We start from the raw sequence: 13650 nt of genomic DNA on the forward strand, positions 1-13650 counted from the left end.
ATTGTGTCGAGAAATGCATCAAGTGACAGGAATCATACTATTTGAATAAAATACTACTCACATACATTCAATCACGATTCGTAATCAATCAGTAGAAGAAACATAATCATTTACAAACCCTAAAAAACAACAATTGGAATTCTAGCAATTGGAATCCCTTACATTAACATCATTTTCAGCTACTTCCAATCAAATTACCATAGATAAATTACACAAATCAACAATCACTCCAATCAAATCAAACCATAATACTAAATCAATCTAGCCTAAACCTCAAGCAATCAATCACATACACAATTCCTGATCAATCGAAACCCTAAAAAAACAATTGGCTTGAGTAAGATATATAGTTAGAGAGTGATACCGGGAATTTTATCAGGTGATACAGTTGCCTTTACTGAATACAGACGGAGCTTCCAAAGGTAATCCGGGTTTAATCGAAATGATACTGGGAATTTTTATCGAAACTTATTTCCAGCCCTGTGGAATTTGTTCATTCGTGAGGGCGGAACTCCTGGTTTGGACGGAGATGTCACTCTTAAATGAAAATTTGTGATTTTCTTAATGTTTTATCTCTATGGTCGTATGAATAATGCCACTTGCACAAGTTTATTAAGAGCAAGTCCAATGGTGTAGCTTAGGGACTTGCTTGCAATTTCATAAAATTGCAAGCTAGTTGCTACACCATTGGAGAAGGATGTATATATTAGCTTGGCTTAAGCTAGTAGCTTCATTAAGCTACTTGCTTAGATGGCCCCACATTTACCAAACAACCAATAGGAAATTAGCTCTATTAATTTTTTATTTATTCTTATTATTTGATTTGCATTTTAATCAAAACCTACGTATAACTCAAATTGCTTGATGTATCGAATTGTATCGCCGACGCTAAATGCTTAGTTCGAGCATACTATATCTAAATGCTTAGTTCGAGAATTTGGCTTACTTTGCTTGATCATACAACAAAGGCAAAAAAAAGCTTGATCACCGATGTGATAACACTTACATTTCTGGTATGAATTGAACTTGTTATGGTTCGACATTTTCGTTTTTCTATATTGAAGTGTGATAAAAAAAAAAAAAAAAAAAATCTGTTGATCACAATTCTTAGAGGAGACAGTCTCTCGAATAGAGACATTGAATTAAGTGAGGAATATTATTTATGTTGCTGATGATCCAATGCTATATATAACTCCTATAGTCCTATATCTACAAACAACCAAAATCTACATATAACTCCTATAGTCCTATATACTTGTGTGGCTTTTCTAACCAAGATAGTTCAACGCCGATGTCGGTGCACCGAGTCTCAAACTCGTCAACATGAAGTTGAAGAAGAGGATGAAGTTCAAATCGTAGAATCATCAAACATGAAAGGCAAATTTAAGTGGAGCCAAACAAAAGATGAGGATCTATGCAAAAGTTGGTTAACAATTTCAAATGACGGTGCCACCGGTAATCATCAATCTTACAATAGTTATTGGCAAAGAATTGTTGACTACTACAACGAATGGAGGAAAGGCGGTGATCCAATCGACATTCCAAAGGCTTCTAATCATTGGTTTAAGATGAGCGTCGAAGTATCGAAGTTCAACGGATGCTATATACAAATTAAAGAGAGTCATCCTAGTGGTCATAATGAAGAATCTTTGAAGAACATGGCTAATCAACTATGGAGTACTCGTCACAAGAATGGCCAACAGAAGACATTCCCATATTTGCATTCTTGGGAAATTCTTCGACACCAACCAAAATGGGAGGAATTTGCAAATAGGAATAAAAACAGCGGTGCATCAAAGAGACAAAAAAATTCGATGACAACCACACCGTCTACAAACATCGATGAAGGTACCAATGTAGAAGAAATATCGGAGAAACGTCCAATAGGTCAGAAGGCATCTAAAGCGGCATCGAAAGGTAGGGGCTCTAAGAAGAAGGGCGATGAAGACTTTGTGAACTCATTTGGAGAGTATAAAGAGTTACAAACAAAGAAATTTTCGTTATGGGAGGAACGCATCCGTATATCGGATTTTGAAATTCTAACCAAGGACACTTCAAATATGGATGATCGGGCAAGAAAGGATCATGAACAAGTGTGCAACATTATTAGGGCTAAGTACGGAATAGAATGATTTTTGTTTAATTAGTCGATTTTCTGAATTATTACGCAGGGTTAAGCATAGATTACGTCCATTTAATTAGTAGTTCGTAATAATAAAAGCTTTGATTTGTTTTAGACAATTTATGCAAAAGTTCGCAAAATTGAATGAACATAATATAGATAGAAAAACTTCGGAGGTCAAAACAGAGGCTTTAACGGCCTTTTTTCGAAAAAATACTTGGCCAAGTCCTCCACTAGAACCCTACAACACAAAAGTAATTAGGTAAAAAAAAAAAAAAAAAAAAAATAACAAATCTTCAACACAATATCAAAGGTCCTAAATTAGTGAACCAGATCAATTGCATGATTAATAACACCATCAAAAGTTTAACATTACCATGAATTCAGAACATATATTATGAGTTATGACCCAGAAACGTAGAGATTAATTAGGTAAAGAAAGCCCAAAAAATATTCAACACATCATTGAATTTCAGCCAATTTCACACAAAAATCAATATCAAAAATCCTAAATTAGTCAATGAATTTGTAGATCAGTAGCATGATAAATAACAACTTTAAAATCTGAACTTTACCATGAGTTCAAAACATTTATTATGACCCAGAAACATGCAAATGAATTAAGTAAGAAAAATCTATGAAACTCAAAACAAGATCACTTAGAAGAGCAGTACACTGCAAGGAAAAACACGTCTAAACGAGAGAGTTTTTGAGTTGTGTTAGTATGAAAGGGTATCCAGTAGACTCGTAATAGGGGCAAAATCAACCCAATCAATTTGGTTAGATTATGCAGCCATATTTGTAAGCTTCATTAACCACTAATCAGCTCATCAACTAATGGTCCCCAAGACGACTTCACTCAAAACAAATAACCGAAAAAACATCATTCATATCCAAACCTAGTCCTCCCACCCATTCACTGGAATCATACCAACAATAATAACGACAACATAAACATAGTGCCTCAATGGCTCATGTAAAATTGCGGGGGGGAGGTCAGACATACGCAGCCTCCTTTGTGTTAGCAAACCCAAGGTGAAAATTGTGTCGAGAAATGCATCAAGTGACAGGAATCATACTATTTGAATAAAATACTACTCACATACATTCAATCACGATTCGTAATCAATCAGTAGAAGAAACATAATCATTTACAAACCCTAAAAAACAACAATTGGAATTCTAGCAATTGGAATCCCTTACATTAACATCATTTTCAGCTACTTCCAATCAAATTACCATAGATAAATTACACAAATCAACAATCACTCCAATCAAATCAAACCATAATACTAAATCAATCTAGCCTAAACCTCAAGCAATCAATCACATACACAATTCCTGATCAATCAGAAACCCTAAAAAAATAATTGGCTTGAGTAAGATATATAGTTAGAGAGTGATACCGGGAATTTTATCAGGTGATACAGTTGCCTTTATCTTTTGAATACGACGGAGCTTCCAAAGGTAATCCGGGTTTAATCGAAATGATATCTTAGGGAATTTTTATCGAAACTTATTTCCATACATGTGGAATTTGTTCATTCGTGAGGGCGGAACTCCTGGTTTGGACGGAGATGTCACTCTTAAATGAAAATTTGTGATTTTCTTAATGTTTTATCTCTATGGTCGTATGAATAATGCCACTTGCACAAGTTTATTAAGAGCAAGTCCAATGGTGTAGCTTAGGGACTTGCTTACAATTTCATAAAATTGCAAGCTAGTTGCTACACCATTGGAGAAGGATGTATATATTAGCTTGGCTTAAGCTAGTAGCTTCATTAAGCTACTTGCTTAGATGGCCCCACATTTACCAAACAACCAATAGGAAATTAGCTCTATTAATTTTTTATTTATTCTTATTATTTGATTTGCATTTTAATCAAAACCTACGTATAACTCAAATTGCTTGATGTATCGAATTGTATCGCCGACGCTAAATGCTTAGTTCGAGCATACTATATCTAAATGCTTAGTTCGAGAATTTGGCTTACTTTGCTGATCATACAACAGCAGCAAAAGCTTGATCACTGACAGTAACACTTACATTTCTGGTATGAATTGAACTTGTTATGGTTCGACATTTTCGTTTTTCTATATTGAAGTGTGATAAAAAAAAAAAAAATCATGATCACAATTCTTAGAGGAGACAGTCTCTCGAATAGAGACATTGAATTAAGTGAGGAATATTATTTATGTTGCTGATGATCCAATGCTATATATAACTCCTATAGTCCTATATCTACAAACAACCAAAATCTACATATAACTCCTATAGTCCTATATACTTGTGTGGCTTTTCTAACCAAGATAGTTCAACGCCGATGTCGGGTAGTCTCAGTCTCAAACTCGTCAACATGAAGTTGAAGAAGAGGATGAAGTTCAAATCGTAGAATCATCAAACATGAAAGGCAAATTTAAGTGGAGCCAAACAAAAGATGAGGATCTATGCAAAAGTTGGTTAACAATTTCAAATGACGGTGCCACCGGTAATCATCAATCTTACAATAGTTATTGGCAAAGAATTGTTGACTACTACAACGAATGGAGGAAAGGCGGTGATCCAATCGACATTCCAAAGGCTTCTAATCATTGGTTTAAGATGAGCGTCGAAGTATCGAAGTTCAACGGATGCTATATACAAATTAAAGAGAGTCATCCTAGTGGTCATAATGAAGAATCTTTGAAGAATATGGCTAATCAACTATGGAGTACTCGTCACAAGAATGGCCAACAGAAGACATTCCCATATTTGCATTCTTGGGAAATTCTTCGACACCAACCAAAATGGGAGGAATTTGCAAATAGGAATAAAAACAGCGGTGCATCAAAGAGACAAAAAAATTCGATGACAACCACACCGTCTACAAACATCGATGAAGGTACCAATGTAGAAGAAATATCGGAGAAACGTCCAATAGGTCAGAAGGCATCTAAAGCGGCATCGAAAGGTAGGGGCTCTAAGAAGAAGGGCAGTGAAGACTTTGTGAACTCATTTGGAGAGTATAAAGAGTTACAAACAAAGAAATTTTCGTTATGGGAGGAACGCATCCGTATATCGGATTTTGAAATTCTAACCAAGGACACTTCAAATATGGATGATCGGGCAAGAAAGGATCATGAACAAGTGTGCAACATTATTAGGGCTAAGTACGGAATAGAATGATTTCTGTTTAATTAGTCGATTTTCTGAATTATTACGCAGGGTTAAGCATAGATTACGTCCATTTAATTAGTAGTTCGTAATAATAAAAGCTTTGATTTGTTTTAGACAATTTATGCAAAAGTTCGCAAAATTGAATGAACATAATATAGATAGAAAAACTTCGGAGGTCAAAACAGAGGCTTTAACGGCCTTTTTTCGAAAAAATACTTGGCCAAGTCCTCCACTAGAACCCTACAACACAAAAGTAATTAGGTAAAAAAAAAAAAAAAAAAAAAATAACAAATCTTCAACACAATATCAAAGGTCCTAAATTAGTGAACCAGATCAATTGCATGATTAATAACACCATCAAAAGTTTAACATTACCATGAATTCAGAACATATATTATGAGTTATGACCCAGAAACGTAGAGATTAATTAGGTAAAGAAAGCCCAAAAAATATTCAACACATCATTGAATTTCAGCCAATTTCACACAAAAATCAATATCAAAAATCCTAAATTAGTCAATGAATTTGTAGATCAGTAGCATGATAAATAACAACTTTAAAATCTGAACTTTACCATGAGTTCAAAACATTTATTATGACCCAGAAACATGCAAATGAATTAAGTAAGAAAAATCTATGAAACTCAAAACAAGATCACTTAGAAGAGCAAAGACACTCGCAAGGAAAAACACGTCTAAACGAGAGAGTTTTTGAGTTGTGTTAGTATGAAAGGGTATCCAGTAGACTCGTAATAGGGGCAAAATCAACCCAATCAATTTGGTTAGATTATGCAGCCATATTTGTAAGCTTCATTAACCACTAATCAGCTCATCAACTAATGGTCCCCAAGACGACTTCACTCAAAACAAATAACCGAAAAAACATCATTCATATCCAAACCTAGTCCTCCCACCCATTCACTGGAATCATACCAACAATAATAACGACAACATAAACATAGTGCCTCAATGGCTCATGTAAAATTGCAGGGCAGGGAGGTCAGACATACGCAGCCTCCTTTGTGTTAGCAAACCCAAGGTGAAAATTGTGTCGAGAAATGCATCAAGTGACAGGAATCATACTATTTGAATAAAATACTACTCACATACATTCAATCACGATTCGTAATCAATCAAGAGAAGAAACATAATCATTTACAAACCCTAAAAAACAACAATTGGAATTCTAGCAATTGGAATCCCTTACATTAACATCATTTTCAGCTACTTCCAATCAAATTACCATAGATAAATTACACAAATCAACAATCACTCCAATCAAATCAAACCATAATACTAAATCAATCTAGCCTAAACCTCAAGCAATCAATCACATACACAATTCCTGATCAATCGAAACCCTAAAAAACAATTGGCTTGAGTAAGATATATAGTTAGAGAGTGATACCGGGAATTTTATCAGGTGATACAGTTGCCTTTACTGAATACAGACGGAGCTTCCAAAGGTAATCCGGGTTTAATCGAAATGATACTGGGAATTTTTATCGAAACTTATTTCCAGCCCTGTGGAATTTGTTCATTCGTGAGGGCGGAACTCCTGGTTTAGACGGAGATGTCACTCTTAAATGAAAATTTGTGATTTTCTTAATGTTTTATCTCTATGGTCGTATGAATAATGCCACTTGCACAAGTTTATTAAGAGCAAGTCCAATGGTGTAGCTTAGGGACTTGCTTGCAATTTCATAAAATTGCAAGCTAGTTGCTACACCATTGGAGAAGGATGTATATATTAGCTTGGCTTAAGCTAGTAGCTTCATTAAGCTACTTGCTTAGATGGCCCCACATTTACCAAACAACCAATAGGAAATTAGCTCTATTAATTTTTTATTTATTCTTATTATTTGATTTGCATTTTAATCAAAACCTACGTATAACTCAAATTGCTTGATGTATCGAATTGTATCGCCGACGCTAAATGCTTAGTTCGAGCATACTATATCTAAATGCTTAGTTCGAGAATTTGGCTTACTTTGCTGATCATACAACAGCAGCAAAAGCTTGATCACTGACAGTAACACTTACATTTCTGGTATGAATTGAACTTGTTATGGTTCGACATTTTCGTTTTTCTATATTGAAGTGTGATAAAAAAAAAAAAAAAAAAATCATGATCACAATTCTTAGAGGAGACAGTCTCTCGAATAGAGACATTGAATTAAGTGAGGAATATTATTTATGTTGCTGATGATCCAATGCTATATATAACTCCTATAGTCCTATATCTACAAACAACCAAAATCTACATATAACTCCTATAGTCCTATATACTTGTGTGGCTTTTCTAACCAAGATAGTTCAACGCCGATGTCGGGTACCGAGTCTCAAACTCGTCAACATGAAGTTGAAGAAGAGGATGAAGTTCAAATCGTAGAATCATCAAACATGAAAGGCAAATTTAAGTGGAGCCAAACAAAAGATGAGGATCTATGCAAAAGTTGGTTAACAATTTCAAATGACGGTGCCACCGGTAATCATCAATCTTACAATAGTTATTGGCAAAGAATTGTTGACTACTACAACGAATGGAGGAAAGGCGGTGATCCAATCGACATTCCAAAGGCTTCTAATCATTGGTTTAAGATGAGCGTCGAAGTATCGAAGTTCAACGGATGCTATATACAAATTAAAGAGAGTCATCCTAGTGGTCATAATGAAGAATCTTTGAAGAACATGGCTAATCAACTATGGAGTACTCGTCACAAGAATGGCCAACAGAAGACATTCCCATATTTGCATTCTTGGGAAATTCTTCGACACCAACCAAAATGGGAGGAATTTGCAAATAGGAATAAAAACAGCGGTGCATCAAAGAGACAAAAAAATTCGATGACAGCCACACCGTCTACAAACATCGATGAAGGTACCAATGTAGAAGAAATATCGGAGAAACGTCCAATAGGTCAGAAGGCATCTAAAGCGGCATCGAAAGGTAGGGGCTCTAAGAAGAAGGGCAAGAAGACTTTGTGAACTCATTTGGAGAGTATAAAGAGTTACAAACAAAGAAATTTTCGTTATGGGAGGAACGCATCCGTATATCGGATTTTGAAATTCTAACCAAGGACACTTCAAATATGGATGATCGGGCAAGAAAGGATCATGAACAAGTGTGCAACATTATTAGGGCTAAGTACGGAATAGAATGATTTCTGTTTAATTAGTCGATTTTCTGAATTATTACGCAGGGTTAAGCATAGATTACGTCCATTTAATTAGTAGTTCGTAATAATAAAAGCTTTGATTTGTTTTAGACAATTTATGCAAAAGTTCGCAAAATTGAATGAACATAATATAGATAGAAAAACTTCGGAGGTCAAAACAGAGGCTTTAACGGCCTTTTTTCGAAAAAATACTTGGCCAAGTCCTCCACTAGAACCCTACAACACAAAAGTAATTAGGTAAAAAAAAAAATAAAAAAAAATAACAAATCTTCAACACAATATCAAAGGTCCTAAATTAGTGAACCAGATCAATTGCATGATTAATAACACCATCAAAAGTTTAACATTACCATGAATTCAGAACATATATTATGAGTTATGACCCAGAAACGTAGAGATTAATTAGGTAAAGAAAGCCCAAAAAATATTCAACACATCATTGAATTTCAGCCAATTTCACATAAAAATCAATATCAAAAATCCTAAATTAGTCAATGAATTTGTAGATCAAGAGCATGATAAATAACAACTTTAAAATCTGAACTTTACCATGAGTTCAAAACATTTATTATGACCCAGAAACATGCAAATGAATTAAGTAAGAAAAATCTATGAAACTCAAAACAAGATCACTTAGAAGAGCGAGACACTGCGCAAGGAAAAACACGTCTAAACGAGAGAGTTTTTGAGTTGTGTTAGTATGAAAGGGTATCCAGTAGACTCGTAATAGGGGCAAAATCAACCCAATCAATTTGGTTAGATTATGCAGCCATATTTGTAAGCTTCATTAACCACTAATCAGCTCATCAACTAATGGTCCCCAAGACGACTTCACTCAAAACAAATAACCGAAAAAACGTCATTCATATCCAAACCTAGTCCTCCCACCCATTCACTGGAATCATACCAACAATAATAACGACAACATAAACATAGTGCCTCAATGGCTCATGTAAAATTGCAGGGCAGGGAGGTCAGACATACGCAGCCTCCTTTGTGTTAGCAAACCCAAGGTGAAAATTGTGTCGAGAAATGCATCAAGTGACAGAATCATACTATTTGAATAAAATACTACTCACATACATTCAATCACGATTCGTAATCAATCAAAAGAGAAGAAACATAATCATTTACAAACCCTAAAAAACAACAATTGGAATTCTAGCAATTGGAATCCCTTACATTAACATCATTTTCAGCTACTTCCAATCAAATTACCATAGATAAATTACACAAATCAACAATCACTCCAATCAAATCAAACCATAATACTAAATCAATCTAGCCTAAACCTCAAGCAATCAATCACATACACAATTCCTGATCAATCAGAAACCCTAAAAAAACAATTGGCTTGAGTAAGATATATAGTTAGAGAGTGATACCGGGAATTTTATCAGGTGATACAGTTGCCTTTACTGAATACAGACGGAGCTTCCAAAGGTAATCCGGGTTTAATCGAAATGATACTGGGAATTTTTATCGAAACTTATTTCCAGCCCTGTGGAATTTGTTCATTCGTGAGGGCGGAACTCCTGGTTTAGACGGAGATGTCACTCTTAAATGAAAATTTGTGATTTTCTTAATGTTTTATCTCTATGGTCGTATGAATAATGCCACTTGCACAAGTTTATTAAGAGCAAGTCCAATGGTGTAGCTTAGGGACTTGCTTGCAATTTCATAAAATTGCAAGCTAGTTGCTACACCATTGGAGAAGGATGTATATATTAGCTTGGCTTAAGCTAGTAGCTTCATTAAGCTACTTGCTTAGATGGCCCCACATTTACCAAACAACCAATAGGAAATTAGCTCTATTAATTTTTTATTTATTCTTATTATTTGATTTGCATTTTAATCAAAACCTACGTATAACTCAAATTGCTTGATGTATCGAATTGTATCGCCGACGCTAAATGCTTAGTTCGAGCATACTATATCTAAATGCTTAGTTCGAGAATTTGGCTTACTTTGCTGATCATACAACAGCAGCAAAAGCTTGATCACTGACAGTAACACTTACATTTCTGGTATGAATTGAACTTGTTATGGTTCGACATTTTCGTTTTTCTATATTGAAGTGTGATAAAAAAAAAAAAAAAAATCTGTTGATCACAATTCTTAGAGGAGACAGTCTCTCGAATAGAGACATTGAATTAAGTGAGGAATATTATTTATGTTGCTGATGATCCAATGCTATATATAACTCCTATAGTCCTATATCTACAAACAACCAAAATCTACATATAACTCCTATAGTCCTATATACTTGTGTGGCTTTTCTAACCAAGATAGTTCAACGCCGATGTCGGGTACCAAGTCTCAAACTCGTCAACATGAAGTTGAAGAAGAGGATGAAGTTCAAATCGTAGAATCATCAAACATGAAAGGCAAATTTAAGTGGAGCCAAACAAAAGATGAGGATCTATGCAAAAGTTGGTTAACAATTTCAAATGACGGTGCCACCGGTAATCATCAATCTTACAATAGTTATTGGCAAAGAATTGTTGACTACTACAACGAATGGAGGAAAGGCGGTGATCCAATCGACATTCCAAAGGCTTCTAATCATTGGTTTAAGATGAGCGTCGAAGTATCGAAGTTCAACGGATGCTATATACAAATTAAAGAGAGTCATCCTAGTGGTCATAATGAAGAATCTTTGAAGAACATGGCTAATCAACTATGGAGTACTCGTCACAAGAATGGCCAACAGAAGACATTCCCATATTTGCATTCTTGGGAAATTCTTCGACACCAACCAAAATGGGAGGAATTTGCAAATAGGAATAAAAACAGCGGTGCATCAAAGAGACAAAAAAATTCGATGACAGCCACACCGTCTACAAATATCGATGAAGGTACCAATGTAGAAGAAATATCGGAGAAACGTCCAATAGGTCAGAAGGCATCTAAAGCGGCATCGAAAGGTAGGGGCTCTAAGAAGAAGGGCAGTGAAGACTTTGTGAACTCATTTGGAGAGTATAAAGAGTTACAAACAAAGAAATTTTCGTTATGGGAGGAACGCATCCGTATATCGGATTTTGAAATTCTAACCAAGGACACTTCAAATATGGATGATCGGGCAAGAAAGGATCATGAACAAGTGTGCAACATTATTAGGGCTAAGTACGGAATAGAATGATTTCTGTTTAATTAGTCGATTTTCTGAATTATTACGCAGGGTTAAGCATAGATTACGTCCATTTAATTAGTAGTTCGTAATAATAAAAGCTTTGATTTGTTTTAGACAATTTATGCAAAAGTTCGCAAAATTGAATGAACATAATATAGATAGAAAAACTTCGGAGGTCAAAACAGAGGCTTTAACGGCCTTTTTTCGAAAAAATACTTGGCCAAGTCCCCTTCGGAAAAAATACTTGGCCTTTTTTCGAAAAAAAAAAGCTGTTAGATTGAGTCAAATTAGTCGTTGCAAATAGTTGTTGCCACGAAAAGAGCTCGAAATTTGGCAATCGAAATTTGGCAATTGAAGGAAAAGAGCTGTTAGAAAATAGTATTTATTCACAGTTTTCGTTCGTATGTATATAAGCACTCTGTTTTCTATTCTCTTCTCTTCTCTTCACCTCTGTCAAATTAGCTTGAGTCTCTCTTCACCTCTGTCAAATTAGCTTGAGTCAAATTAGCTCCCTTGATTATCAATATTAAACATTACCTTATACCAATATGTCTCAAACTCATGATATTTCTTCTTCCGATTGGATGAAAGAAATGGATGATGACATTTGGGATGAAACAGATGATGAAATGGGTATTTACTTGCTTCAAAAAATTAAGTATCCTACAAGAACGTATATTCCTCGTGATCGTGAAAACGGTGCATTTCGACTTTATCGTGATTATTTCGCACCAACCAACCGATATACCGGAACAAATATTTGAAGAAGGTTTCGAATGCGGAGGGAACTGTTCCTCCGAATAGTAGAAGGGCTTGGTAATCATACTAACTATTTCCGACATAGAGTCGATGCAAAGAAAAATAAAGGGTTTGTCACCCCTTCAAAAATGCACAGCGGCTATTCGAATACTAGCCTATGGAGCTCCTGCCGATGCGGTCGATGAATACATCAAAATTGGCAAGACCACGGCCATAGAATGTTTATCAGAATTTTGTCGTGCCATTATCGAAGTTTTTGGGGATACGTACATGAGAAGGCCAACTACAACTGATGTCCAACGGTTGCTCCATATGCACGAGCAATGTCATGGATTCCCCGGCATGCTCAGGAGTCTTGATTGCATGCATTGGCAATGGAAGAATTGCCCAAGTTCTTGGAAAGGGCAATATACTCGAGGTGATCATGGTCATCCAACAATTATACTCGAAGCTGTAGCCTCGGTGGATCTTTGGATATGGCATGCGTATTTTGGTGTTGCTGGTTCAAGCAATGATCTCAATGTATTATGTCGATCAAATTTGTTTAAAGAGAAATTGGAAGGAAGAGCTCCAGAGGTTCGATTCACCGCTAATGAGGTAGAGTACAACATGGGATATTATCTTACAGATGGTATATATCCGGAGTGGGCCGCATTTGTTAAAAGTTTTTCACACCCGCAAGATCCTAAGAGAATTTGCTTCAAGAAAAAACATGAAAGCGCAAGAAAAGATGTCGAGCGAGCCTTTGGGGTTCTTCAAGCTCGTTTTGCAATTGTCCGTGGGGCCGCTCGGTGTTGGCATAAATCTACGTTACATGACATAATGGATGCATGCATCATAATGCATAATATGATTGTCGAGGATGAGAGACATACATACTCAAGAAATTTTAATCATTGTGGATTTTCGGAAACCAATACTATTGATGTTCAACAAGGGCCTGTTGGAGATTTTCGAAATTTTCTTTCTAGGGATGAAAACATCCGAGATAGAAATTTGCATCACCAACTAAAAGCTGATTTAGTGGAACACATTTGGAAGTCAACCCATTTGATCGATTAATTGGAGGTGTTGCTCGACCGCAACAACTCTGCAAGAAAAGATGTCGAGCGAGCCTTTGGGGTTCTCGTATTTATTACATGTATTTTTAATTTGCAAAATAAAATTCATTAAGTCTTTTTATGTTTAGGAAAAAATTAATTTGACATGTGGGTCCCATCAAGCTAGTATAAAAGCTAATAAACCGTTGGAATAGTTTATTAGCTTAGAATGTTACTAGCTTAGAAGATGAGGTGAAATTG

At 35.5% G+C, this 13650-nt stretch overlaps 4 protein-coding genes and 1 pseudogene across 4 annotated transcripts; all 5 read left to right on the forward strand.

Annotated features, from left to right (window-relative positions):
* The first annotated feature begins 1370 nt into the window (after positions 1-1370).
* On the forward strand, positions 1371-2132 carry LOC141649483 (glutathione S-transferase T3-like). Its single transcript, XM_074458173.1, has one exon. The coding sequence runs from the start codon at positions 1371-1373 to the stop codon at positions 2130-2132; it is 762 nt and encodes a 253-aa protein (XP_074314274.1).
* Positions 2133-4526: 2394 nt separating this feature from the next.
* LOC141649488 (glutathione S-transferase T3-like) lies at positions 4527-5288 on the forward strand. Its single transcript, XM_074458181.1, has one exon. The coding sequence runs from the start codon at positions 4527-4529 to the stop codon at positions 5286-5288; it is 762 nt and encodes a 253-aa protein (XP_074314282.1).
* A 2315-nt stretch (positions 5289-7603) lies between these two features.
* Positions 7604-8266, forward strand: LOC141649496 (glutathione S-transferase T3-like). Its single transcript, XM_074458188.1, has one exon. It carries the CDS (start codon positions 7604-7606, stop codon positions 8264-8266), a length of 663 nt encoding a protein of 220 aa, XP_074314289.1.
* A 2493-nt stretch (positions 8267-10759) lies between these two features.
* LOC141649505 (glutathione S-transferase T3-like) lies at positions 10760-11599 on the forward strand. Its single transcript, XM_074458194.1, has one exon. It carries the CDS (start codon positions 10760-10762, stop codon positions 11597-11599), a length of 840 nt encoding a protein of 279 aa, XP_074314295.1.
* Positions 11600-12138: 539 nt separating this feature from the next.
* Positions 12139-13411, forward strand: LOC141649511 (uncharacterized; annotated as a pseudogene).
* The last annotated feature ends 239 nt before the right edge of the window (positions 13412-13650 follow it).

The sequence above is a fragment of the Silene latifolia genome, chromosome 1 (assembly GCF_048544455.1).
Source record: "Silene latifolia isolate original U9 population chromosome 1, ASM4854445v1, whole genome shotgun sequence".
NCBI lineage: Eukaryota > Viridiplantae > Streptophyta > Magnoliopsida > Caryophyllales > Caryophyllaceae > Silene > Silene latifolia.

Excerpts from the sequence above, each read along its gene's own strand:
- LOC141649483 (XM_074458173.1), top strand. The coding sequence starts at position 1,371 with ATGAAAGGCAAATTTAAGTGGAGCCAAACAAAAGATGAGGATCTATGC.
- LOC141649488 (XM_074458181.1), top strand. The coding sequence starts at position 4,527 with ATGAAAGGCAAATTTAAGTGGAGCCAAACAAAAGATGAGGATCTATGC.
- LOC141649496 (XM_074458188.1), top strand. The coding sequence starts at position 7,604 with ATGTCGGGTACCGAGTCTCAAACTCGTCAACATGAAGTTGAAGAAGAG.
- LOC141649505 (XM_074458194.1), top strand. The coding sequence starts at position 10,760 with ATGTCGGGTACCAAGTCTCAAACTCGTCAACATGAAGTTGAAGAAGAG.